The sequence below is a fragment of the Mesoplodon bidens genome, assembly GCF_964165515.1.
Source record: "Mesoplodon bidens genome assembly, chromosome: 13".
NCBI lineage: Eukaryota > Metazoa > Chordata > Mammalia > Artiodactyla > Ziphiidae > Mesoplodon > Mesoplodon bidens.
Genome location: NC_138169.1, coordinates 51,567,348 through 51,593,957, shown reverse-complemented (window position 1 = coordinate 51,593,957; position 26,610 = coordinate 51,567,348). Strand labels below are relative to the sequence as shown.

Genomic DNA, 26,610 nt, shown 5'->3' with positions numbered 1-26,610 from the left:
ACACTAACTGATATGAGATTATCCTTGAATTTCAGAATTCTCTATAATAGCCATATTTTAACCTGTGATCATTTTAAAAAAATGCCTATTAGTCAAGGAATATTCAACTCAATCCAAATGACCAATGGTTCTGTTTTTACACCCTTACACTCTAGTTCCAAAAAGAACCTCCACATCCAGAAAACATAAGACATGATGGAGGTGCAGACCGGTGGGTGTGGGAGAAGGTGATCTAAGCCCCAAACAGCCTGCAGCCTGTGGAATCCACCCAATACCCAAAGCAACCCTGCCCTGTGTGTTAGAGCTGTTTTGTGCACAGGTCTGTGGTCTTCCAAACAGATTAAACTTTTGGTAGGAAATGGCTTCTTCCTTGCCTACATAATGCCAACAAAGGCTGCTCAAGAATATTTGTTTGCTGAATAAGTGGTAGAAACAGCATCTCTGAGAATTCAGAGAGACAACACTACAGAACAAGCAAGGTGAGGGGATGTGAAACAAGACCGACTTGTGTTTATCTTTTAACTTTGTCACCATGGAAAACTTGAAACATATACAAAAGAAGACAGAATAATTTAGTGAACCCCAGGTGCCAATCAACTCATATCAATCCTGTTCCATCTATCACCCCACCCTGTCTGCTGCCATATTAATTTGAAGCAAATCCCAGACATCATATCATTTAATCCATAAATATTCCAATATGTACCTCCAAAGGATAGAAAGTCTTTTTAAAATTATGTACTCATAATAAAAAAGTAATACTTTCTTAATATTATCAAATGTCCAGTCACTGACCAATTCCAACTGTCTCAAAAATAATGTTTTAAATTTTGTAGTAGGATCCAAATAGGAGCCACATGTGGCAATTAGCTGATATAACTTTTAAATGTCTTTTAATTCATCTCTTTTTTTCCCTTGAAATTTGTGTGTTGAAGAAACTAGATCATTTGTCCTACAGAGTAGTCTATATTCTGGATTCTGCTGATTACATGCCTGCTGTGTGGTTTAACATGTGCCTCTGTCCTAGATCATTTGTAAATTGGTTACTGCATAGAAAGGCAGGATCAGATCCAGAGTTGATTTTGTTGGCTTGACCACATCTTCAATTGCAGTGCAAGTTTCCATGAGAAGGCATGTAATATCTGATTGTATCTCACTTCTATCATGTCAGCAGATCCTGATGCTTGATACCTAGATCCATTAACTCATTCAGGGTTGCAAAATTCTGACATTCTCATTGATACTCTAATTATATCACTCCTTCTTACTTGCTAGCTAGAATATTTTTAAAAGCAAAACTTCCTCTCAACTGAACTTTTTTTTTTTGTTTTTGTTTTTGTTTTTGTTTTTGTTTTTCGGTACGCGGGCCTCTCACTGCTGTGGCCTCTGCCGCTGCGGAGCACAGGCTCCGGACGCGCAGGCTCAGCGGCCATGGCTCACGGGCCCAGCCGCTTCGCGGCACGTGGGATCTTCCCGGACTGGGGCACGAACCCGCGTCCCCTGCATCGGCAGGCGGACTCTCAACCACTGCGCCACCAGGGAAGCCCTCAACTGAACTTTTGATTATCCTAAAGTTCATTCAGGAAAAAAGTAAGATAAATGTCTGATTCTAAAATTTTACCCATTTTTCAAAATAACATGCTAGTTCACCACCATCCTCCTTCCACTGGTGACCAATTCATTGTCATTCTTTAGTATTATTATGAACTCATCAATGCAGATTAACCTGATGTGTTTTAATCAACTGTAATTATCATCCTTACTGATGCTTAATTGTTCATCTCCAGCCAGCCAGTGGGAGACCCTTCAATGTGCTCCCAAGTCCCTTTGGCAATAATCCTAGTAGTATTTGATAGCTACCTTGCTATCTGCATAATAATATGTTCCAGGTTTATTTTACAGGTTTTCTATGCCAGACTTGGAGTCAGCTATTTCTCCAAGGAGCTCTGGTTCCTTTCTGTATTTTAAGACAGCAATCTTGGTGCTAGTGGTGCTTTTTGCTAATGGGTTCGTCATTGCGTCTAGTCCCCTTCAATAAACTTAGTGCTAGAAATATGCTTTGTTGCAAGTCTGTTAAGATAATAAACACCCTGGGTTCATTCCGATACTTCCAAATAAATTCAGGAATCCAGAGTTTTTTAACCTAACCCTTCTATCTTTCTATCAACTTTCTTCCACACACCAAGAATCCAAATCCTTAAGAACTCTAAGAATGACAAAATTAGAACACACACACACACACACACACACAAGTATCAGAAGAGCAATACCAACACTACCACCAGCAATATGATTATTATAAACAGTTGATTTTCATGTGTGTGTGGTTCTTTCTTCTTAGAGTATATCCTACCCAGGGTACACAAACTGCAGTGTTTTAAGGACACTTGGAATGACTCTTCTCTGTGTGGTTCTGCCACCAACTCAACGAGGTGAACACAGGTTTCAAAAGGAGTCAAAGCTGAACAACGGAAGCAGCAGGCAGGCTGAGGGGCTGCACGAGCTAGCGTGAGGAGTGGCAGGAGTGTGGTCCTCCGCTGGCACAGTGACAGCCCAGCCCAAGTGCAGTCAGGGATCTGAGTTCGAGAGGAGGAGGTAAATGGAGGGTGAAGAAGTTCTGTTCTGTTCAGCTAAGAAGCAGGGAGACAGATGGATATGTGGGAAGCGAAGCTTTGGGGCAAGTAATCAGCGAAGCATTTACTTAATTAGAGCCAGGAAAGACTGAAGACAGACACCTGTGAGAGGAGTATTCAGTTCACCCAATTCATTCATCTATTGCTTCAGTGGCACTGGCCCCAGCGTGAGGCCCCAAAGACCCAGTGATGGAATCCAGGGAGCTCACAGATGACCAGACTCGGACACGCGCCTTGTGGTATCTTAAATTCCATTCCAGAGGTGAGCACAGAGAACTTTATAGAGGAGAGCCCTTGACTGCAGTGAGGGCTCATCTGGAGGATCTCCCCGGCAGGAGGAGACACCAGATGGGAAACAGAGACATGGGGAGTGGATGTGGGGCAACAACGCATCCTGAGATAGAAGCAATAGGTCCAGGGGCAAAGGTGCAGAGGAGACTTGCCCCCAGAACACAATCACGGGGGAGACAGCTGCAGCCAAGGACAGGGAGGTGGGCCGCAGAGGTCAGGTCCAGAAGGGCCTCAACGTTATACTGAGAGATTCAGACATAACTCAGACGGCTACACGGAACCAGCATGAGAAGGACTTGTCAGCCCCTCTGGTGGGAAGCTAGAGGGTGGACCAAGCAGCAGGTGGTGCCCATGAGAGCTGTTACAATTTTCCCAGAAGAAACAGCCTGAATCAAGGCCAACCCCAAACCCCAAGGCACTTCTGAGACATGCAACATGAGGCGGCAGTGGTGACTCAGGGTCACGCCTGTAGCCGTGGGAAGATGAGAAACGAGGACTCATCTCCAGAAACGCTGTCACTGAGAAGGGCTCTGCTCTGGGAAAAAGGTGAGGGCATGCATGCTTGAACAAGTTTAAAAATGGGACAAGAACGTGCAGGTGGGATGGATTGTTGGCCCGCCTTTCTGCCAAGCCCCCTCCAACAGGAAGGCACCCATGAAGGGGACGGCCACTCGGCTAGAACTATCACAGACAGAAAATCCTTTAAGTATGTGAAGGAGACGGGAACTGAAGAGATATGGACCACACCCTAGAGTCTAAAATCATGCCAGGAAGAACGATGAACCTACGGAGACACAAGCTCAATGCAAGCTCCATCTTCTCCACGAAGCCTCATCCTGCTTCTCCTGACCCTGCCCTGCCTGGCACAGCGGCCTCTCCCTCCTCCCCTGACTCTCTGTCCCTCTTTCCTGTGAGTGACAGCTTGGAGTTTGCCTGCACTCCTGTCCTAGCTCTCTCTGCTAAGCTTGTGACTTGCCCAGGGGAGAAGCAGAGGGAAGGTTTAGGAGAGAAGGATAAGACAGAACCTGACAAAGATGCTTGCACACGTGCACAAGGGGGCTTGTCCCTAACAGCATGGTTTGTAACAGCAGATCCCTGGAAATGAACCCAGCTGTCTGCCAATAGAAGATGAACAAGGCAACTTGTGCTTCCTCTATACAATGGTTACTCACTCAGAGTTACCTCGGTCACGCCCACACCTATCCCGCTCTCACTAAGTAAGCCGCAGCATGATACACACAGCATGATAACATGCATATACAGTTCATAGAAAAGAATATCACATATTGTTGGTGGATATTCACTATTACTATGGAAACGTGCATTTGCATGATAAACACCATATGTGACATTCAGTAGAGAGGGGACCCGGGGTGGAGGAGGAAGACAGTGGTTGGTATTGAGCAGAACACAAGACTTCAGTTACATCCGTAGTAGGAATTTTTTTTAAATCTGAAGTAAATATGGAAAAATATTGTGATTTGATAACTTTTTTTTTTACTTATGCTTGAAATATTTGGTATGGTAAAAATACTCAACTGACATTTTGACAGAATTTACATTGTACTCTAAAGAGACTTTTCTTTTTGTAATCAGTAAAAGGTATAAACTTGTCTGCATCTAATTCCACAAGCAATGCAAAAACAGAACCTGAGAGTACTTTTTTCTTTATTTTACCTGAAATATCTGCTTCAGGGAGAAAAGGGCCCTTCTTAAATCTCGTCCGCTGGAGTTGTACAGTTTTTCTGAAATAAAGAATACAACATATACAATTAATTAAGCTGACTCGACAGATGGCAAAAACACAGACAGGATATGAACAACGAATGAATTTCCACTGGAAAGGTGAGTAAAACAAATTCATTTCATGCAGGATATCGACCTTACCCCCAGGGGTGCAAAGGACAGTCCAGCTGTTGCAGGACGCAGGAAGAGGAGATTGCAAGTTGTGGGAAAGATGCCCTGATCTGCACCCTCAGTCCTCACCTCCCTCTCTCCAGAGCTCTATTTCCAGCTGTTTACAGACTACTATACTTGGTAGCCAACTATATCTGGAAAGTTAACACAGCCAAAACAGAACCTCCTTCCTTGCCTCACAGCCCCTGCACCACCATGCTTTCTGCAGTTGGGCTCAGAAAGCTTCAACTTGCCTCCTTTTCCCTGTGATCCAATGATCCAAGAGCAGCAGAGTGGCTCTAAGGACTGACTAGCTCCCTTGGTGATGGCCCCCTTCCAGCAGGAACCCAGCCTTAGCTCTGCCTGCACCCAGGCTCTCACTCATGTGAGATGGGTTCAAGGATGGGTCCTGGCCCAGAGCAAGGCAGATGGAGGAGCCCCTGTCAGTACCCTGGGGCTCAACACTGAGACCAACTTCTACAGGACCCACCTTTCAGAGGTCAGAGTGAGGCAGGAGAGGCAGATGAGTACGCCACAATTCCCCACTGGTCAGTGGGGTGGCACTACGATGCCCTGAAGGAGTGTCCCATTCTTCTGGTATATGCATACTCCCAGGAGCATGGATTCCACTCAGCTTCCCAGAACCCAAGCTTGGCCCTGACCCAGGTGGCTCAGGTGCCTGGGGTTGGGTTCCTAACACTTCATGCCAGACCACCCCAAGGTAAACCATCCAGCACATATTTACTGAGCACCTGCCAGGCACTGAGGGTACAGTAGTAAAGAGTGAACGTACAGCATAGACTAAGCAATCAGACAGCCTGCAGTTCAAACCTGGTGTCACCACCCACCACTACGTGATCTTGAGCAAAGTATTTCATCTCTCTCGGCCTTGGATTCCTTATCCGTAAAATGGGAACAGACAATAATAGATTTAGAGGAAAATGGTTTTGCATTCAATCAAGCACTGATATGATGGAGTAGAATGCACAATTATTTAAAATATTGACAATAATAGAGTTCAAAGCAATGTCACATGCATGGCCAGCAACCCTGGGCTTCAATGACAGCCTATGGGGTGGGGACTAGGGGGTGGGGTAATGGACAGAGACACATTCTCCTCTTGTGTGAGTGGTATGAACTTGAGTGGAAGTGGGTGGAACACTCAGATCTAAATGACTTAGCAGAAGTCCGGTTGTGAGAAGGACATGCCTGCTCGAGAAGTGAACAGGCTCCCATCTGAGAGACACTTAAAATGACGGAGCGGCGAGGCTCAGCATGTGAATCGCAGTAGTTTCCTCGAAGGCCTCCCTATGGACTTCCTGACCGCTTCCCTCTTCCCATCCACCCTCCAGACCAAGGCCAGAAAGACTGGGTGAAGATGACCACCTGACGACATCACTGCCCCCATTTAAACCCTTCAGTGGCTGCCTGCTGCACTGAGCAGGAAATCCAAAATCCTTTAAGTGGCCTGTCAAGCCCTTGGTCACGCAGCCCTGGCGCCCCTCCCTCTCTGTGCTGCAGACACCCTGGTCTCTCGCTCCTGAGGCGCCGAGGCTCCTCCAGACTCACAACCTATACACACAGCTTAAGGGGCAGAGGCAGGATTCTGGGGGGTTGGGGTCTGGGGGGTGGTGTCTGACCCCAAGGCCTCCTAGTTGTTTGCCCACCATGGAATCTCCCACCTGTAAATACAATATGCAGTCCACAGTCACTTGTTAATTATGAAGAATTTCGATTAAGAGAGAACCCCTCACCTTCCTGAACAGAAGGAGCCGGGACAACTCCAAAGGAATCCACCATCCCCAAACTAAACGTCTAATTCATCATAGACCCTAAACATTGAGGCCCGATGACTCACAAGCTGACCTGTAAAGTATATGCGTGGTCTCAAAGGACATGAGTAATACGTAGAGTGAACTGCATCACCCTGCAGTAGAACCCAGGTCTCTGGGGAGATCACTTCTTCCTCCAGTTTCTACAGCTAATGTCTCAGAATTCTCAAATCCCAGAGGAACAGACTTTGTTTTTAGCCAGTACCACTTCTAATAAGAACAAAGGTCTCAGATGCCAAGCATGGGGCTACGTATACCCTGAAGATCAAGGGCAGATTTAGCTTATCCGGGAAGAGCATCCGTAGAGGAGAGAGTCAATTCCAGGTACTTCTTTATAAGGTAATAAAGCTTGCATTACTTTCTTGCTTATACACCACCAGACAACAGGCAGAAATATGTCTTACATAGATTCACAATATCCCAGTTAGAGTCTCCTTTAGTTATCAGCGATTTGTCACGGCTTCCAATTCATGCGAATGAGAATTATGGTTTGTTGTGCTCTGACTGCTAAGGTTTTACTACTTGGTGCTATAATCAAAATAATCATTTTGAAACAAGGATTAAGCATTCTTTTATTGAAGTATAGTTGATCTACAACGTTATGCTAGTTTCTGGTGTACAGCAAAGTGATTCAGTTATACACATATATATATTCTTTTTCATATGCTTCCCCATTATGGTTTATTACAGGACATTGAATATAGTTCCCTGTAATATACGATAGGACCTTGTTGTTTATCCATTATATATATATATATATAGCAGTTTGCAACTGCTAGTCTCAAACTCCCAGTCCAACCCTCCCCTGCCACCCCTCTCCCTTGGCAACCACAAGTCTGTCCTCTGCGTCTGTGAATCTGTTTTGTAGGTAAGTTCATCTGTGTCATATTTTAGATTCCACATATAAGTGATATCATATGGTATTTATCTTTCTCTTTCTGACTTACTTTGCTTAGTATGATAATCTCTAGGTCCATCCATGTTGCTGCAAATGGCATTTTTTCACTCTTTTTTAGGGCTGAGTAATATTTCATTGTATATACATACCACAGCTTCTTTATGCATTCATCTGTGGATGGACACTTAGGTTGCTTCCATGTATTGGTTATTGCAAACAGTGCTGCTATGAACATAGGGGTGCATGTATCTTTTTGAATTATAGTTTTGTCCAGATACATGCCCAGGAATGGGATTGCTGGATCATGTGGCAACTCTATTTTTAGTTTTTTGAGGAACCTCCATACGGTTCTCCACAGTGACTGCACCAATTTACATTCCCACCAGTGTAGGAGGGTTCAAATAGGGATTAAGTATTAATAGAAAAAAATTCAGCTGAGAATGACAACTTTTTGTTGAGGATTTTTACATCCATATTCACGAGGAACATTAATCTATAGTTTTTGTTTCTTGTAATGTTGTTGACATTGAGGCAATGCTGACCTCATGAGTTGAGAGTATTCCCTCCTCCTCTACTTTAAGAAAAAGTTTGTGTAAACTTGGTGTTACTTATTCCTTAAATGTTTGGCAGAATTCTCCAGTGAAGCTACTTGCACCTGGAGTTCTCTTTAATAAAAATTTTTAAACTATGGATTCAACTTCTTCAATTAACATAGGGCTATTCTAATTATATATTTCTTCTTGAATGAGCTTTGGTAATTTGTATCTTTCAGGAAATTTCTCAAACTTCCCTGGTGGCGCAGTGGTTAAGAATCTGCCTGCCAATGCAGGGGACACGGGTTTGATCCCTGGTCCAGGAAGATCCCACATGCCACGGAGCAACTAAGCCCGTGCACCACAACTACTGAGCCTGAGCTCTAGAGTCCGTGAGCCACAACTACTGAGCCCACGTGCCACAATTACTGAAGCCCACACTCCTAGAGCCCGTGCTCCTCAATAAGAGAAGCCACCGCGATGAGAAGCCCGCACACCACAATGAAGAATAGCCCCTGCTCGCTGCAACTAGAGAAAGCCCACGCGCAGCAACGAAGACACAATGAATCCAAAAACAAACAAATAAATAAATTTATTTTTTTAAAAAAGAAATTTATCCATTTCATCTAAATTGTTAAATATATGGACATAAAGTTGTTCATAATAGTCCCCTATCCTTTTATTGACTATAGCAACCTCCTCTCTTTTAACCTTGATATTGGTAATCTGTCTTTTCTCCCTTATGCTTGGTCAGTCAGGCTAAAGATGTATAAATTTTATTGATCTTTTCAAAGAATCAGCCTTTGATTTCATTCCTTTTTTCATTGCTTTTCTGATTTCTATTTCATTGATTGCATTTGGCTTGATTTGCTCTTTTTTTCTAGTTTCTGACGGTAAAAACTTAACAACTAATGTGAGACCTTTCTTCTTATCAAATATAAGTATTTGATGCTAAAAATTCCTCTCTAAGCACTACTTCAGCTGCATTCTACAAATTTACATATATTGTTTTTATTTTCATCCGATTCAAAATTGAATGAATCTTGAACATTTCTTTCATGTCAAAAGGGAATAACTTAATCCTGTGGGGGTTTTTGTTGTTGTTGTTAACCTCTGGTTTATTTAGAAGTATACTGCTTAGCTTCCAAATATTTGAGGATTTTCCAAATATCTTTTTGTTACCAATTTCCATTTTAACATATTTATGGTGAGAACATAGACTTTGTATGATATCAATTATTTTAAACTTATTAAGGTGTATTTTATGGCCCAGAATATGGTTTATCTTGATGACTGCCTCATGTACACATGAAAAGAATGTGTATTCTGCTGTTATTGGCTGAACCATTCCGTAAAAATTCACTAGGTCAAGTTGAATGATAGTGCTGTTCAGGTCTTCTTCTCTTACCAAGTTACTGTTTACCTGTGCTATATTTTACTATGAGAGCAGTATTGAAATCTCTATTATACTGAACTTGTCTATTCCTTCCTTCAGCTTTATGAGTTTTTGCTTTAGGTCCTTTGAAGGTCAGTTGTCAGGTACACTCACAATTAGGATGGCTATGGCTTTTAGGTTAAGTGGCCTTTTATCATTTGTAATGTCTCTCTTCATCCCTGGCAATATTCCTTTTTAAAGTCTACTTTTCTAATACTTATACAGTTAGTCAGTGTTTGGTTAGTGTTTGCATGGTGTATCTTTTTACATCCTTCTATTTCTAACCTGTCTATATAGTTTCATGTAGGTACAGTTGCAACTTGTTTTCATCCAATCTATCTTTTAATTGGTATGCATTCTCTGTATTTTTAACCTCTAGGACATCACAAATGACTCCTCTGTGGCACTAGAACAGAAGACCTCAGGGAGGCCTCACCCTTTGATGAGAAACATCCTTGTACAAATGCCAAAGATATCTTTGAGTGGTGCCAAAAGTCTCTCCCCCTCCGTTTTTTGCCAAGTGTCTTAATTAAAACAAACAACAATTTCTATTCGAGTAAGTACTTTTCATCCCAATTGTTTTTAATTTTTTTAATTAGTTTTACATTTTATTTGAATAATCATATATTTCAGGGGGCTTCCCTGGTGGCGCAGTGGTTGGAAGTCCGCCTGCCGATGCAGGGGACACGGGTTTGTGCCCCGGTCCGGGAGGATCCCACATGCCGCGGAGCGGCTGGGCCCGTGAGCCATGGCTGCTTGGCCTGTGCGTCCAGAGCCTGTGCTCTGCAATGGGAGAGGCCACAACAGTGAGAGGCCCACATACCGCCAAAAACAAAAACAAAAACAAATAAATAATCATATATTTCAAACAAAGCTGAATTAAAAAATAGTATGGTTTCCAAATAATTCTTTCTTTAAAGTGAGAAAATTATCCCTACCACTTCAGAGAGCAAGTTATGAATTTTAATGTAGTTTTTTTAATATCAGAGCTCAAAAGATCACCTAACCTATATAAGAATATTACATATTTTGGCTGAAATGTCCTTTAAAATACTTTGTTTTTTAACTCCATAAGCTATAAAGCACTAGGTGAGGTCTAAATCAGAAACCCTTCCATCTCGCATCTGTTAAATTGTAGCTTTTTTTTTAACCTTTCATAAAAGTGATTGGCAGCAAAATTTCATTTTTATGGCCATAGATACCCTCTCCCAAAGTACTGCAAACCTTTCCATTTTCTGTGCAATAAACATTTTAATAAATGTCATGAGTTGGTCCCCATATTATATGAGAATAATACTGGAATCATCACCATTTTGGTTGAAATTTAAATGACAAAATACTCACTCAAAGAAATATTACTCTAGAGTACTGATTTTTTTTGGAAAAGATAACTGATATTACCTCTCTAAAAAGAACCAACATCGTGGTGTAAAATGAAATCACAACGCTTAATTAAAATTCAAGGGCTTCCCTGGTGGCGCAGTGGTTGAGAGTCCGCCTGCTGATGCCGGGGACACGGGTTCGTGCCCCAGTCCGGGAAGATCCTACATGCCGCGGAGCGGCTAGGCCCGTGAGCCATGGCTGCTGAGCCTACGCGTCCGGAGCCTGTGCTCCGCAACGGGAGAGGCCACAGCAGTGAGAGGCCCGCGTACCGCAAAAAAAAAAAAACAAAACTCAAAATTATCATCTTTCTTAAAAACATAGGGTAGCCAAAAGCCTCCATGCCCTACCTGACTTGTTCTGTTGATACTTGATATACGTCTTAGGAGACACCACTGTTTACCTAGAGGTTAGGAAGGATTAGAGATCAAGGATGTTTGCAAATGACATATAATTTGTCATTTTATGAGAGGTACCATTCCTGCTGGTAGAAGAGCAGCCAGCAGGTGTTTTACCACGTCAGATACCACACCCAAACCAAGGACTGCTGACAGCCCTTCAATAAGAGGAGCCTACACAGGCCAAAGGAGAGGCGCTCCTTCCCACAGCCCAGGTCCTGGCTTCCTTGCTGCTGGGCTAACCATGCTGCGGGTGGTGTGGTCTGGAGCTTTAACTGCTGAGGGACCCTCTGAGTTCAAGGAATTGGGTGTTCCATTTACATCTCATCCAGGCCTCACCATACAGAAAGTCAGACTCACCATGGCTGTGCTGGCTTCCTCTTCATCTTAGACTAGAGTGTGAAGGGCTCACCTAGGAACAGAGGATGGCCTGCTTCCTCTGGGAACAGAGCTTCCCAAGGGTACGCTTGATGTCTCTCCTGGATGCATGTCCAACAGAACATCAATCACACCTTGAGAAGTAGGCTGTCTATTCGGGTGTGATTCTCAGTCCTGGGTTACCTAGTGAATCCAAGGCGTCCTCAGTGAGTAGGACTGATAACCTTGGTGCGCCCTTGGTCTGCCACCAGTGTCTGCAGGCTCTCCTCTCTCTGCGTGGGGCTCACGTGTGTGTCTCTGAGTCTGTGTATATAGGTGCAGATGCACCCTTGGCCTCAGCCCGTGGATGGTGGAGAAGAGCTTGGAGTTCCTCTGATCCTCCTACTAAACCCAAAACACTGTGGACTGTCCTCAGGGGTCCCAAGTCCCAAGGGAGGGAATTCTATGTGTGCACGTTGCCTGAAAATCAGGTAATGCAAAAGAAAAAAAGACCTCAACCTTTGAGCACAGGGAGGGATGTGGAGCCCAGCCTAAGTCAGCAAGAGGGCAGCTCCAGAGGCTCCACCTGTATGTGAACTTCACACTTCTCCCAGGAGCTCAGAGGTGTTCCCTTCTCCTTGAACACCTCAGTCGTGAATGCATGCTGATGAGGGTGCAGCCCCTCACGGGGGGGGGGGGGGCGTGTAAGGAAAAAGATGGTTCTTGCCACCAAGACGTGGCTTGAGAGTCCCAAGTCGCAGCAGCAGGGAAAAAGGTGCCTGGGGGACTAAGTAGTGAAATGTGGGACGCTTCCTGGCAAACATCAAAAGAGCACAGTCAAACTCAAAGCAGAACCTTCACATGTAAAATGTAAGGCTGCAATCAGGTTGAATTCTCAAAGGTTTGCCATTCTCCCGAAGCTTTGACACTGCCAGGTCGGAAGAGTGCAAAGAAGTCCCCTCCCACCAGCACAGCCCGGGGTGGCCTGTAGCTCAGGAGAGCTCAGGCTGCAGAAGGTCCCATGGAAGAGGCAGCACTGGTCCCAGCAGCTGGGGAGAAGCTGTAGGTGGGGGCAATTAAACATTCATTATTTTTAGGTCAAGCACACAGAGTGTGCTTGGCCAGTAAATGAATGTGCACATTCATTCTCCCCACCCTTCCAGGTTGAATCTGCCTGGGGTGCAGACATTCGCCTTTGAGTAAAGGGCAGTTGGGAGCCTACAGGTGGTGGGGAAAAGAGATGTAATCAGAACATCGTTTGTTAAAGTCTTTATAAGCCCTCCCATCTTTTCTCTCCACAGTTCTTGCCATTTAAAATATGTTCCTTTAAGAGATGTAATTAGTGGGTTACATGCTAAACTAGCTTATAGTAACAAGGAGTTGAGGGCAAGTTAAATAAAGGCCATCAGAGACCATTCCTGCTCTGTCTTTGGGAAGGAAACCTGCATGGCTCGAAAATCTCAGTGCTGAAAAGCACAACCACAGAGGTCCCATGCTTCCTACTCAGCCAAGAGCACAATGAAGAAAACCTCAGTGTGAGGGGAAAGAAAGACCAGAACATGAGAAGGCACCAGTGAAAAAAACAAAACCAATTTACATCGGTGAAAGAATGTGGAGGGGAAGAATCAAAGGCATCTGTAGGTGTGTCTGGGGAAGTGGGCTAGTGAAAGATGCATCTAGAATATCATGCTTTCAGGTCCATAAAAATCACTGACTTTAATAATTACAGCACACTCTTTTCTCACCGAGAGGCAAACTCAGTAAACAAGCACTCCATGGGGAACTGGGACCAAGACACAGGGATCCCTCTTCTGTACGAGGAGACAATAACTTGCCTCCTACCCTTGGGCTGCTACAAAAGACATCACACGTAGAGAAGAGATTTATTCATCAGCTAAATGCCATGCCTACATTAAAAAATCTGTTTGCTCGGGCCTCCCTGGTGGCGCAGTGGTTGAGAGTCCGCCTGCCGATGCAGGGGATACGGGTTCGTGCCCCGGTCTGGGAGGATCCCATGTGCCGCGGAGCGGCTGGGCCCGTGAGCCATGGCCTCTGGGCCTGCGCGTCCGGAGCCTGTGCTCCGCAACGGGAGAGGCCACAACAGTGAGAGGCCCACATACCGCAAAAAGAAAAAAAAAAAAAAAAAAAAAAAAAAAAAAAAAAAAAAAAAAAAAAAAAAAAAAAATCTGTTTGCTCCAGCTACAGAGGATGCAACCAGCATGGTTTTTCAGATGCAGCAATGAGAAATGAGCCCCTGCTTTGCCTGGATGTAGCTGTGACATTTGCTCTTCAGACTCCCCACTTAGAACTGGTAAAATGTGACAAAAGACAACCTGAAGGTCGGTGGCCAAGCTTGGGTTATGCTCCTCTCCCCCGCCAGGAGCCCACAGCCCAAGTTACTGTCAACGCTGAGTGAGTCAAAAGAATTCAACTCTGGAAATTCTTCCCATGAATTCAAATGTGCCACATGATACACTGATGACTGCGAAGTATAACCCATTTCAACCTGAAACTGTTACTCAGTATAACAAGTTCATATTTTAAAGGAAAAAAAAAAAAGTGGCACAGCAGAAACTATTTTTCAGTGAAAAAAAACTGCTGGGTCAGATTTTGGAAGCCATTTTTTCCAGTGATGGGTGTCACACTCTTTGAAAATCATACACGTCACAAAAAGATGTTCAGACACACAAAATGTTAACAGTTTCAGAGAATATGGGTACCCAGAAGCTCCCTATGGGCCTTCAGGAGATTCTATGGACCAAGAGGTAAGAATCCTTGATCTAATCCAACATCGTCATTTCACAGGCGGAGGAACCAAGGCCAGGGAAGCGACATCATCGCTGGCCCCAGCGCTGGGACTACAGGCTCTCAGAAGTGGAGGAGAGTAACGGAAAACACCTAGCAGAAATGCAAATGGCCTTATGTTCTGTTTGTACAATAAAAATAAACAACGCAGCCACTGACATTTGCTCACAGCCTAACCATGACACTCCTGTCACCACGTAAATTCAGAAGAAAACACTCACATATAAAAGCAACGGCTTCTGTTCTGGGGGACCAACCGTGACAAGTGCCAGTGGTGATGATGGTGAATCGGGATGCGTGAGGGCCCCCCCCAGTTACCCGAGGGGCAGCCTCCTCAGCCTGAGGGTGGAGAGGCTAAATGTGAATGATGAGAAGGTCCCAAGACCCGATGAGGCAACACTGCTTAAGATGACCTTCTTTAATCCCAAATTCCCTTAGAGTGCAATCACCCTTTACATATGCGTAACATCATCCTTCTAATAATCCTTTCTTGATTATCTACTAAGCAGGGAGCATGCCAAGCACTCGGGTGACAGACGGAAATGAAGACACTCTCAGGCATCAAGAGTTGATGGCCAATTGGGGAGGACAGACATGTCCCCAGCTAATGCCACTGTCACGTGAGAAGGACACGATGACACTAAGGGGCCGCAGAGGAAGGAGCGGAAAACCCTGTGAAGCTGGGGCTGGAGATGGAGCTTCAGACACGGTGACATGGAACAGACTTCAGAGGCTTGAGTGAAAATCCACCAGTGTGAGAAGTGCTGTGCAGAAGGCGAACGTGAGGAAGAGAAGAGTAGTTTGTGCAGCCTGCACGGCTGTGAAGTGTGTTCAAAGTGGACCACACTTCAGTGGGGCCAGGACACGGGCAGGTCGCGCAGGGAGAGCATCAGGCTGACGACACCCAGAGGGTTCACGCGGGCAGGGCCCGAGCTGCTGTGCCCTGGAGTTTCAGCTTCATGTCTCTCAGGCAGGAAGGAACCCAAGGAGACAGGGTTGTACAAACTTCACTGCCAGTGCGGTGAGCGAAGACAGACAAACTGAAGGGAGTTAGGAGCAGGAAACCAGTTAAGAGGCCTCTGGAATCATGCCAGCAAGATGCGATCGCTCTGGACAAGAACAGCGGGGATGGAGAGGAGGGGTCGACTTGAGAGAGCTTTGGGGATACAGCTGACTGCGGGACCAAGCAGGTGGAAGACTCCCAGATTTCAGGCTTGGCCCACTGGGCTGGCAGTGGTGGGGTTTGGGGGGACACTCCCTGAGAGATGGGACACTGGAGGAGCTTGGGCATTCACTGCCAGCAAGCAGTGCCCCTGCCTTGAAGTGGACCCCGAGACAGCCGAATGCCATCCTTGACTCTTTCGGAGACGATCTAGCGTCAGGAGAAGCCTCACTCTCCAGCCTTCATGCTGCGACAGGGAACAGGGCTTCCCTGCCTCCTCCATCTCTCCCCTCCCTGTGTGCTAGGTCACCTCCTCCTGGAGACCCCTCCTTCGCCTTCCCAGCCCCTCTCTGTGAATCCTGGCATTCACCCATATTGTCACACTTGTCACGCGGGCTGGAATGAGTTCTGATGATGGTGGTGGGTTTTAACCCTACGAATCGGCCATTGTCCTTAATTTTTCACAATCAGTGTTTGTTTAAATATTCCCAACATGTAATGATTCTTTTGCAATCCTACCCCCTCACTAAACTGTGAGCACCTTGATGTCAGGGCCCATGAATAACTTACCTCTATACCCCCTAATATCTAATATCTCAATAAATGATTGATTAATGAATGGACCAAGTTGACTCTGGGGGCTGGAAAAAGAACCTAGGAGGAACACTCAGCATCCACATTCCTAATACGCCCAACATCTGGCCTGGTTATGGCTTTATAGGTTCACCCAACCTAAGAACATGCTAGAGTCTTGCTTTCTGTGAACGAGCCCAGCCCCCAAAGACACAGCCCCACTCTGCCATGACCCTGTGGCCACAGGGCCTAAGAAGACATGAAAAGCATATCCACAATCATAATTGCCAAAACTAGGAAGCAACCTTAGGGCCCTTCAGTTGGTGACTGGCTAACAAAATGCTGTACATCAGGCAATGGAATACTGTTCACTGATAAAAGAAATGAGCTATCAAGTCACAAAAAAACATGGCAGAACCTTAAATGCATGTTACTAAGTGAATGAAGCCAATCTGAAAAGGCTGCGTACTATATGATTCCTACAATATGACAGTCTGGAAAGGCAACACCATGGCAACAATAAAAAGATCAGTGGTTGCCAGGGACTCAGAGGGAAAGAGAAAAGAATGACTAGGTAGAGCATGGGGGATGTTTAGGGCAGTGAAACTATTCTACGTGACACAATGATGGTGGCTACATGTCATTACATATTTTTGTCCGCACCCATAGAATGTACAACATAAAGAATGAACCTTAATGTAAACGACAAACTTTAGTTAATAAAAATGCATCAATTGCTGTTGTGTTGCTGAAACTAACACACAACATTGTTAATCAGCTATACTCCAACACAAAATTTAAAAAAATCTTAAATGCAGCAATATTTATTCATCAGTTATAACAATGTACCACATTCAGGCAAGATACTGATAAGAGGGGAAACTGGGGGAGGCTGGAGGGGCATATGGGAACTCTCTGTACTTCTTGCTCAATTTTTTCTGTAAAACTATAATTGCTCCACCCAAAAATAGTGTCTATTAAAAGAAATCATAACCAAAGGCGAGCCTACAGGAAGTGGAAAGGCCACAAGCTTGGAAGTTATGAAGGGTACTGCTTTCCCCAACCACTCTGTGCACGTGTGGCCACAGTCCTGAGACTCGACATATTCTGCCACAAAGCATTACTGGTCTTTCCACTCACACTTACGTGGATCTCCCTGCTCCAGAACTAACTCGCATCCATGCCAGTTTCCCTCCGGGCCCCGGCAGCATCTGGCAAGGGGCCGGGGCTCGGAATACATGGCTAATGGACAGATGTACATGTTGTACTGCTTAAGGCCAGGGATCTCTTGACCTTGGATCCCTAAAAGAGGGTCCACAGAGGAGATTCAGGCACATCTGTGCATACATTTTTAGCCCAGGTTTGTAGCCTTCCCTGACTTCTGAAGGGCAAGGCACAGAGAACTTTTAGGACCCTAGACATCCCAGCATGCTTCTTTGTAGCCCTCAACAGGCTTTCCTTCCTTCAAACAATCACTGGCCACTTATTGTGCTCCGAGGGCCGTGCCAGGCAGGGGAATAAGAGAGACACACAAGGCACAACCCAGCTTCATGAAGCTTGCAGTCAGTGGAGATGACGCGTCAACAGCAGACAGCGGGGATGCAGGCGCTGTGCTAGAGAGGAACACGAGAGGCCCCCCTGCAAGTGGCGAGCAGCGTCCAAGGAGCCGTCGACCAAAAAGCTGCACCAGACTTGAAATTATGCAATTACGTGCATGGTTGCTTGCCTGTCATCACCACCCTGCCGAGCCCCACCCAGCTCCATGTGCTTTCTGCCTGTGACCTTGGGAACCACCCTTCTCATCTTCACTGAGGAAGGCAGCCCAGGCACAGCCATGGACCTCTGGTTCTGAATCCCTTCGTAGTGAAACCAAGTGGGACCCCATGGGACTCCTGGGCATGGAAGCCTTTCTGTCCCCCATTTCTTGTTTGTAGGGAATAGACTCCAGCCTCCATGACCTTCCCTGAGTTCCAAAGGGCAGATTCGAAGAGTTGCTAATCAGAGAAGCGAGGGGATGCAGAGACAAGGGAGGAGCAGCCAAGAAACAATAGTGCAGCCTTGCAGCAGGGTCCTGGTTCCACCTCAAGGGATACACATAACAATATCTTTGAGCTCTTTACAAAACTAAAACCCCCCAACAAATGAAAGTGTTAGCATTCCTCATTCCAGAGAAGACCACCTGAGGCAAGATTAAAGGAACCGGAGAAGCCCGTTAGGAGGAGACCGCCTCAGGCCAGATTAAGGGAGTGCAGGCACACACCCTAACCTTATCAGCAACCCCAGCCTTGAACCACTGCTATAAAACTCCTCACCAAATCCTTCTGGGTTGGGGACACAGTTTTTCAGGGGCACGAGCCCGCGGTGTCCCCCTTTGCCTGGCAAAGCAATAAAGCTATTCTTTTCTACTTCATCCAAAACTCTGTCTCCAAGATTTGATTCGGCACCGGCGCACAGAGGCTGAGTTTTTGGCAAGAGAAGGAAACGATTTTTCCCTCTGTACTTAGGGCACCAGCTAGCTTTGGGCCCCAGCGAAGGGCACAAGGGTACTTCCGTCTGCTCCCATCTCTGCTTTAACAAAAGTGTCTCTTCTCAGAGGCAAAAAGGCCGGGGTCAGCTAGTGCAAGTCACTTAATGAGTTGGAATTCTGTTTAAAACACGCCTTCATTTTTCCCCAGGATCAAAGAATCGTAGCTAGAGAAGGGTCCTCAGAGACCATCCAGCTCTGCGATCACTTGCCCAGCCGCAGGACCCTGTGCAGGGGCCCAGAGGGTCTGCACATTGACACCACCCGCTGAAAAGTCTGCTGACCCAGGGTAATCCGATCATTAGCATCTGAAAGCAGCAGAAACACCCTGGTGTGAAAAACAGGTGATGGAGACCTTTCCCTTCAGAACTCCTCCCCTCCCTCCATCTACACGCCTGTCTCTCTCTCCTGTCCTGGCTGGGCCCCTGCCCTCCTGCCTTTCCCCTCTCCTTCTCTCCTTCTACATTTCCTTCTTCTTTTGCTCGCTTCTCAAATTAGGAACCTGGAGAACCTCAAAACAGTTACTTTATTTATGGGCTTTTATCATTCCCTTTATTTTAGAATTAAGTTGAAACGTTTAGATGTATGTGTTTTGTTTGTGTTTTTTCCCAAAATGACATATATTTCTCTTCCTAGCTCCAACAACCACAGAGAAACTGCACTGCCAAGTGGTTTTGCTTGGATGTGGGGTGTTTTGCCCCTGAAATGGCCACAGCACAGCGGCAGTCACTGAGTGCAGCTCGGCACTTCTCACCCCCCACTGGCAGGGCACAAAGGGAAGAGAGGTTTCCCGATCAAACAAGCCCATTTTCTCTCTGTGCTTCTGGAAGCATCCAGAGTCCTTGGCGGTGTCCACAGGAGACCATCCCTCTCTATCGGGTATGAGGTCCAACTTGGCTTTACTCTCAGGGGGAAAACATTTAGGAGAAGAGAACCATCCCAGCGCAGTGGCCCCAAACCACATACCACAACCCCAAGCAGCCCCAGAGGACACACACCAAAACTACTCAACCTCTTACCCAGACACCGACTGCAGCCAGGACTGTCCCAGTCTTGGCCTCAGTGAAGCACCCTGTTATTCCCAGGCTCAGCTCACAGAACCTACCACCAGTGTCCCCCAACCTCCTTTCGTGCCCACCGTTGGGGGCACAGTGCCCACTTGCCCTGCTCTCTCCTGCACTCCCAGCTGGTAAGGCCCTCGCCAGGCTGCACCATGCACTGCTCTGGTTTGCACATGGCTTCCGCACCACTCTACTGCCATCCAGACTACTAAATCGATGTTTGCATTTCGGAAGACATTCCTCTCTGTGCCTTGGTTTTCTTATCAGTAAAACAGGATGAAAAAACACACATTCCAACATTCTAAAGCAATGTGATAAAGAATACAATAATGGTGGCAAAGCACCTGGCACACTTTAGCGCTCAGTAAAGATTACTTTTCCTTCTCTCGCCAGCCCCGAAGGCTTCAATGATATTTCTAAAACATACCCAAGACCCTCCACAGAGTGACTTAGTCAGCCCTTTCACTCTGGGCTGGCAGGGCACCTCCTGTCATCTGTCAGGTCCTTCTTACTGTGCTGAGAAGATCGCCTGAGCTCAGACAACCCAGGCTGGGCCCCAGGGGTGCCTCTCCAAGGTACCATCACTCCTGCGAAGAGATGGTCTCTTCCTTCCTGGGGTCGATGGATTTTGACAGGAAAAATGTTCACCATCCCTGCCCTAAACACTCTGAAAAAAAGAAGTGAACGTCTAATCCTTGGAGAGAAGATAAGGATCATTAGCTGGGGTCAAAAGGGAACAGTCTGGCATCAATCATGTCACCAAACAGAGATGGCAAAACTCAGTAGTTCACCTGACCCACCCCATGGGGCCTTCTGGGTTGGGGACACAGTTTTTCAGGGGCACGAGCCCGCGGTGTCCCCCTTTGCCTGGCAAAGCAATAAAGCTATTCTTTTCTACTTCATCCAAAACTCTGTCTCCAAGATTTGATTCGGCACCGGCGCACAGAGGCTGAGTTTTCCATCTTCAAGATGGAAACGGCCATTAATCTACGGCGAGCATCACAGAACGCAAACCAAACTGCAGCAGAGAAAAGGGTTTTTAAAACAACTGTTTTGAATAGAGTTTATTCACTGACCAAGGGGGAGGGGGAACCACAGTAAAAGAATGTCGTGTTGCATTTTTACAATTAAGTGCAGCAAACCTTAAGTATTGGTTGTGTCATGGAGCAAATGCACGTCTGAACTGAAAGTTTCTACGCATCAAAAGGACAAGCTGCCTCCCAATCCCCCCTGACCCCGACACTCCGTCTGGGTTTATTTCTAGGCCATGCCAAGGTCCTGTGCCCAGGACGGCTGAGCCGAGGGTGCCTGACAGCTGCAGCAAGTAGTCGTAGTGAAAACTCGAAATGAGCCAAGTGTGACTGCTCGTCCCCTTGGTGGTAATGCCTAGGTGAGTCCAACGTACTGGAGAACTTAGTTAGGAAACAACATGGATGCAGCTGCCGGCAGACTCCATCACAGAGAAGAGGACCAGAACAACCAGTGTTGGGCGCCTCAGTGGAATCAGTATTTCTAGACCTGATACTTAATCAGTAGGCATTTTCTAATGAAATCAGCTAGCGGCCTAGGTGTAACTTCTCCCACGGAATAAAGGAGCTGTACAGTGACCCATAGAGAGCGGGGGGCTTGTGACTCTGATCCACTCACAGGGAGTCACTTCGGCGGGTGCGGGTGGGGGGAGGGCACTGCATCCTAGCCTCAAAGATGAACACTACACGGTGCTCCCGTGAGGAACTTCAAGTCTAACGGGAGAGAGAGACCCACGGTTTGATACGTTCAGTCCAGGTAAACTCTGGGAAAATGAGTCAGTTATTCAGGTGAGTAAAGGCAGGCACAGCTTTCCAGGCTGAGGGACCAGGTGTGAGAAACCCCAAGAAATGACAGAGCCTGGTGTTACTGGGGAAGCTTTGCAGTCCTGTGATGCCAAGGGGAGGAGCCATGAATGGGCAGCACCATTCCACTTCTCTGGGTTAGACACAGGCTGAGTCCTGAACCGATCACCATCGTGCTCGTGGCGGGCCGGGTGAGCAAGGCTTTTCTGGTATTCAGTCCACCGACACTATGTCACTATGTATGTACCAGGCTCATGCTGTTTCAGGCTCACTCAGTGTGCACGGTGACCTGCCACGGTGGTGCCGTGAGTCAGCCAGTGAAAGCGCTCCAGCTGCGCTCTCCCCAACCCACAGCTCCTCAGCCTGTAAGGCCCGCTTCCTGGATCAGGCTGACTCTGACCCTGACCTCCTTGTCCCTCCAGGGCCTTGGCCTCCGGAGGAACAGCTCCAAGCGGGGGCCCACCTGATTCACCTGGTGCCATTGAAAGGGAGAGCACTGGGGAGCCCTGGATCTTCAAGGAGCAGCGGAGAGTGAGGGTGGGGAGCAGCAGAAGAGGAGACTACGGGCCAGGATGAGCTCCATGGTCGGGCGCTCACCCTCAGTGACTCCACCACCCATTCACACTGGGCTCTGAGCCAAGGGAGCCTTTAAAACAAAGAGTCACAGCCACAGGCCACTGAAGGGAAAGGCAAGCAGAAGGGCGTGCCCTTCCAACACCACAGCGCAGTCACCAGGTCACCGTGACTCAGGGCAGGCCTAACAAGGGTTGGATTATTTCAGGCAGGGAACGTGAGTCAACTTCTGACTGTACATGACAATAGTCGGGGCGTGGGAGTGGGAAAGGGAAGGGGGGCTTAAAGTACCTTTGCAAGAGGGGACAGTCTCTTTGGCTCCTGGCAATCTACCACCCACCCGGCCCTAATGTCCAGGCTCCATACACACTCACCCCTAGACGCAGATGGCGGCCCCCTTCCCTTCCCAAGGGCAGACAGTATTTCCAGGAGTAAAAAATGGGATAATGGGGTACGGGGCTCAGCCACAGCCTCTGTCTGAACCGTTATCCAGGTGGCAATGCCAGGTGCAAGGCTGGGAGGGCGGGTGGCGACAGACCAGGAATGGGAAGCAGGCAGGGGTGGCTTTCTTCGGTGCCCTCTGTGCGGTCTCCCTCGGGCTCTGCCCCGACTCCACACAGACCAGAGCCACAGGCATGGAAAATGTCCTCAGTAATCTTTGTGGTCGGACAGCAGGGCCCCAGACTTCACCACACCCCCTGAGGGGCTGGAGCTCTTTCCTCAGGAAAGAGACATGAATACCCATCATTATACCACACTTAGAGGCTCCCTCAAACACTGACTGCAGATAAAGGTGCCATTAGAACAAAACCAAGCGCCCAAACTGTTGCTTTGCCTTGCAAGGAAGCAGGGATTTGTTTCATTTTTCTCCTAGTCTGAAAATTAAGAGGCCTGTTTCTTTATATTCTCATTGGGACCTAAGACGATTTTAGCCTCATTCCACCCGTTCATACCTGTATTTAGAGGATATAGAAGCCAAGTCAGCCTTAAGTAGGGGAAGCACTTTTAGCATCTCCATGAGTCAAGTCAGAATTTAAAAAGCAACCCTTCCCTGTCCAGGCCCGTACATGGCATGTGAGGGACACAGAGTGGGCCATGCCCCATGCCTACCTTCAGTTGCAGAGCAAATCATCAGAAACTCGGGTTGCGCATTTTCTGAGGCATATGTTGAAGGAATGAGACAAGTGAAGAGAAAAAAGTTTCAAGGAATCAGCAACAAAAGGGAAGCCACGAGACGCGCGGTTGCCTGTAGCAGAGCAGCCTTCCTGATGGAGAACAAGCCACAGTTGGGGTTGTCACGTGACTTGACGTGATTTATTTTAAAATAGACCAGCTGATGCTTGGTACCCTTAATCTTCTCACGCTTGAATGTGCATAGAAATCACCTGGGGAGCTTGCGAAGTGCAGACGTGGATTCAGTCCATCTGGGGTAGGCCTGAGAGTCTGCGTTTCGACCAAACTCCCAGGACCACACTGGGAGAAGCACTGACCTTGGGGGGCAGGTTAACACCTGAATTGCTAGGAGAGTTCCCACTCCTACCACCAGGGGTGACCAGTTACAATCTGAAGGGGTCCACACTGAGGGTGGCTACCACAAGGGGCTCTAATCCTGCTAGACCTGCTCCTCAGAGTGCAGTAACCAGCATCACAGATGATACAATACTTCAGTGGTGAAGTGTACGGTATTCAAGATATGTCACTGACTAAGAAAGGCACCCCACCCTTTACCCATGGATAACCTCTGAGCCAACCCTTCATCGGAAAATGGGAACAACATAGAACGCACCTGCTCCTGTGAAAATACTTGGGGAGGTATTTTACTAGCATGAATTATGACCTTTCCTACCTGGGAATGAAACAAAAAGGGCCAGTGGGGAGTGGACTCCTCTGACACATACGTGATTCTCACATTCAACAAATAAACCACAGCAAAACACACAAAAAATGACAGGGTGGGAAGAGGAGAGGGCAGGTGTGATGTGACTGCCACCTCTCCTCACCCCCTCGGCTCAGAGACACTGACTGGCTGTGTCAAGTGGGGCGGCGAGCTGAGCTGGGTCACAGCCGGCAGTGCCCACCCAAAACTGCCCCTGCCCCTGCAGCAACCGCACTGCCCTGCTGGCTTATCCTGGGTTTGGGACACACTAAAATCCCTGGGTCATTTTCAGTGACTGGCCTTCCAACCAGAGGACACACCAGCCGGCAAAATCCCAAATTCTTCCAGTCCCCCCTCCCAAAGCAGGACATTCCGGTGGCTCTGGATGGGGAGCCTGAGGGGCCCCATCCAGAGAGGCATATGAAGGAGGCCCCACCTCTCCTCCTGGTGTTCTGAGTTCAGGAGTGCATCTGGTTGTCTCAGAGAAGAGCTCATCGTGGCCCGTGGCTATCATTTTGACCTCAGATGAGCCATGCATTCTATGCCTGGTAGGTATTCGACAATGTTCTGTGTTTCTAAAGTGCTGATCTTGGACTAGTCAATTCAGTTCAAGTCAACAAACATTTACTGGACTCTTCGAGGTGTGAAAGAAAGACAGAAAGGAACTAGGTTGGCTCTTAGGGAGTTGATAACCTAGTGTGGGAACAATTACACAAAGTAGAATACAGCACAAACTGAAAATCTTAGGTGACAGCTTCAGAGGTCACAGCAGAGGGACCATGGGGTCTGTATCAGATGCTCGGGCTAGAACCCTGAAGCCAGGCTTCCTGTTTCTCTCTCCTATACCCCTGATCTCATTTGGCAAGGAATTCCACATCCAACCTTTCTTACCACTGACCTGCTACACCTCTGGCCTAAAGCAATCATCCCTCACCTGGGTTGTGAGGTGGCCTCCTACCTGCTCACCCTGCTTCCCCCTTACATGCTTCCCATCTCACGAAATCATCCCCTTCTGGGTGAGATCTCCCCCGGCTCCCTATTGTTAAATCTCCGACATGCACTCAAGTACACACATTTCAGAACCACATGCCTGTTTTTCTTCTCACAGCCTTGATCACTGTCGCACTCTATATTTATGTATTTACCTTGTTTATCGTCTGTCTCTCCCCACCCCCACTGCAATGGAAGGTCCACGGGAGCAGGGATTTTCGTCTGCTTTATGCATTACGGTAGCCCAGGACCTTAAACAGTAACTGGCACGTAACAGGTACAGAGTACATTTCTGTGAAGTCAATGAAAGTCAGTTTCCTTCCTCCCTCCTTTTCCTCTTATCCTATGAATAGAGTGTTTGAACTCCTTTCCCACCCCGTTCTTTTTCATAATTTCCAAGAGCTAGGAATAACTTTCAGGATCTTTAAGACAGATTAAGTGTCACACACACACCCACCCACCTTCTGCCTAATTCCTTAAGACTCCAACCCAGGTCTGGGCATAAAATAGTCACAGGCTTGCTTCACATCCTTTTTTGGAATTAAGGAAACATGAATTAATTTGTTCTCACTTTCAACTAAATTAATCGCAGAAGTCGCAGGTCCAGAAACACTGCCTCTGATTTGGTAGCATACAGACTTTTTCCTGAGTGGATAGGAGGGGAAGGAATGCCATTTAAAAACGCCAGCCGTCAGATAAAAATACCTTTGTCTTTGGTGATTTATATAATAATTGTGTTCAACCTATTTTCAAAATTCCCACGTTTAATTGACTTTGGAAGCAATAATAACCTGATAAAAGTCAAATTTTTCTCATTTACATTTTATGTTTATTTTGAGGTGAGATGCTCATTCAAAATACCAAGACAAAAATATGTTTGGTATCTGTCCATGGTACCAGTAGAATGCAAATGCCCCTGTTTCCAGAAACATGTAAAAGGCTCTCTGTTGCAACCAACTTGAGTGGGAAGGGGCGAAAGAAAAAAGAGGGAAGAGAGGAGGGTGGTAAACCCTGCCTCCCAAAAAAGCGGAGTTTTCCGCTTTGTTCCCAGCCTCCTTTACAACAACTTAAGGAAATTTCACAATCTCAATAGAAGGCCACATGTTAATACTCCCTTTCTTTTCATTGTCTCCTCCCAAACCCTGTAGTCCTAGAGAGAGTTTTGGCTCACTTGATGAGCTTGGTCCAAAAGAAGGCCTTTCAAGAGCAGATTAGAGCTGACTGCAGAAATTCCTGAGGCAATTTACTAAGAAAAGAGATGCAGAACACAAACACGGAAAGCAGCAATGATTCTCCCCCACTGTCCTCTTCCTTCAATCCTGTTGCTTTTCTCCTTCAGTGAAAGAAGAAAGCTGAAGGAAATTAAGGTTTATTTCCAACACCAGCTGAATAACACTTTAAAAGCTTAAAAAAAAAAAAAAGGAATTATGCTCTTCAAAAGCAAAAAGGCTACCAATGCCTTCAGCCCAGTACACCACAAGAAAACTATAGTTAGAAATGACTTGAGTTTCCAGAGAAGTCTGAATGCTCTCCTGGTGTCACAAGGGAGGAAGGGTTCAAT

The 26,610-nt window shown here is 46.7% G+C and overlaps 1 protein-coding gene across 7 annotated transcripts in view; it reads right to left on the bottom strand.

Annotated features, from left to right (window-relative positions):
• The window catches only part of FHOD3 (formin homology 2 domain containing 3), a 497,371-nt gene that overhangs the window by 285,222 nt on the left and 185,539 nt on the right, over positions 1-26,610 (bottom strand). For all 7 annotated transcript variants that reach the window (XM_081253453.1, XM_081253447.1, XM_081253448.1 and 4 more), the window contains exon 4: positions 4,602-4,669. In XM_081253453.1, the coding sequence (XP_081109579.1) occupies positions 4,602-4,669 (68 nt within the window). The remainder of the gene's footprint in view (positions 1-4,601; positions 4,670-26,610) is intronic.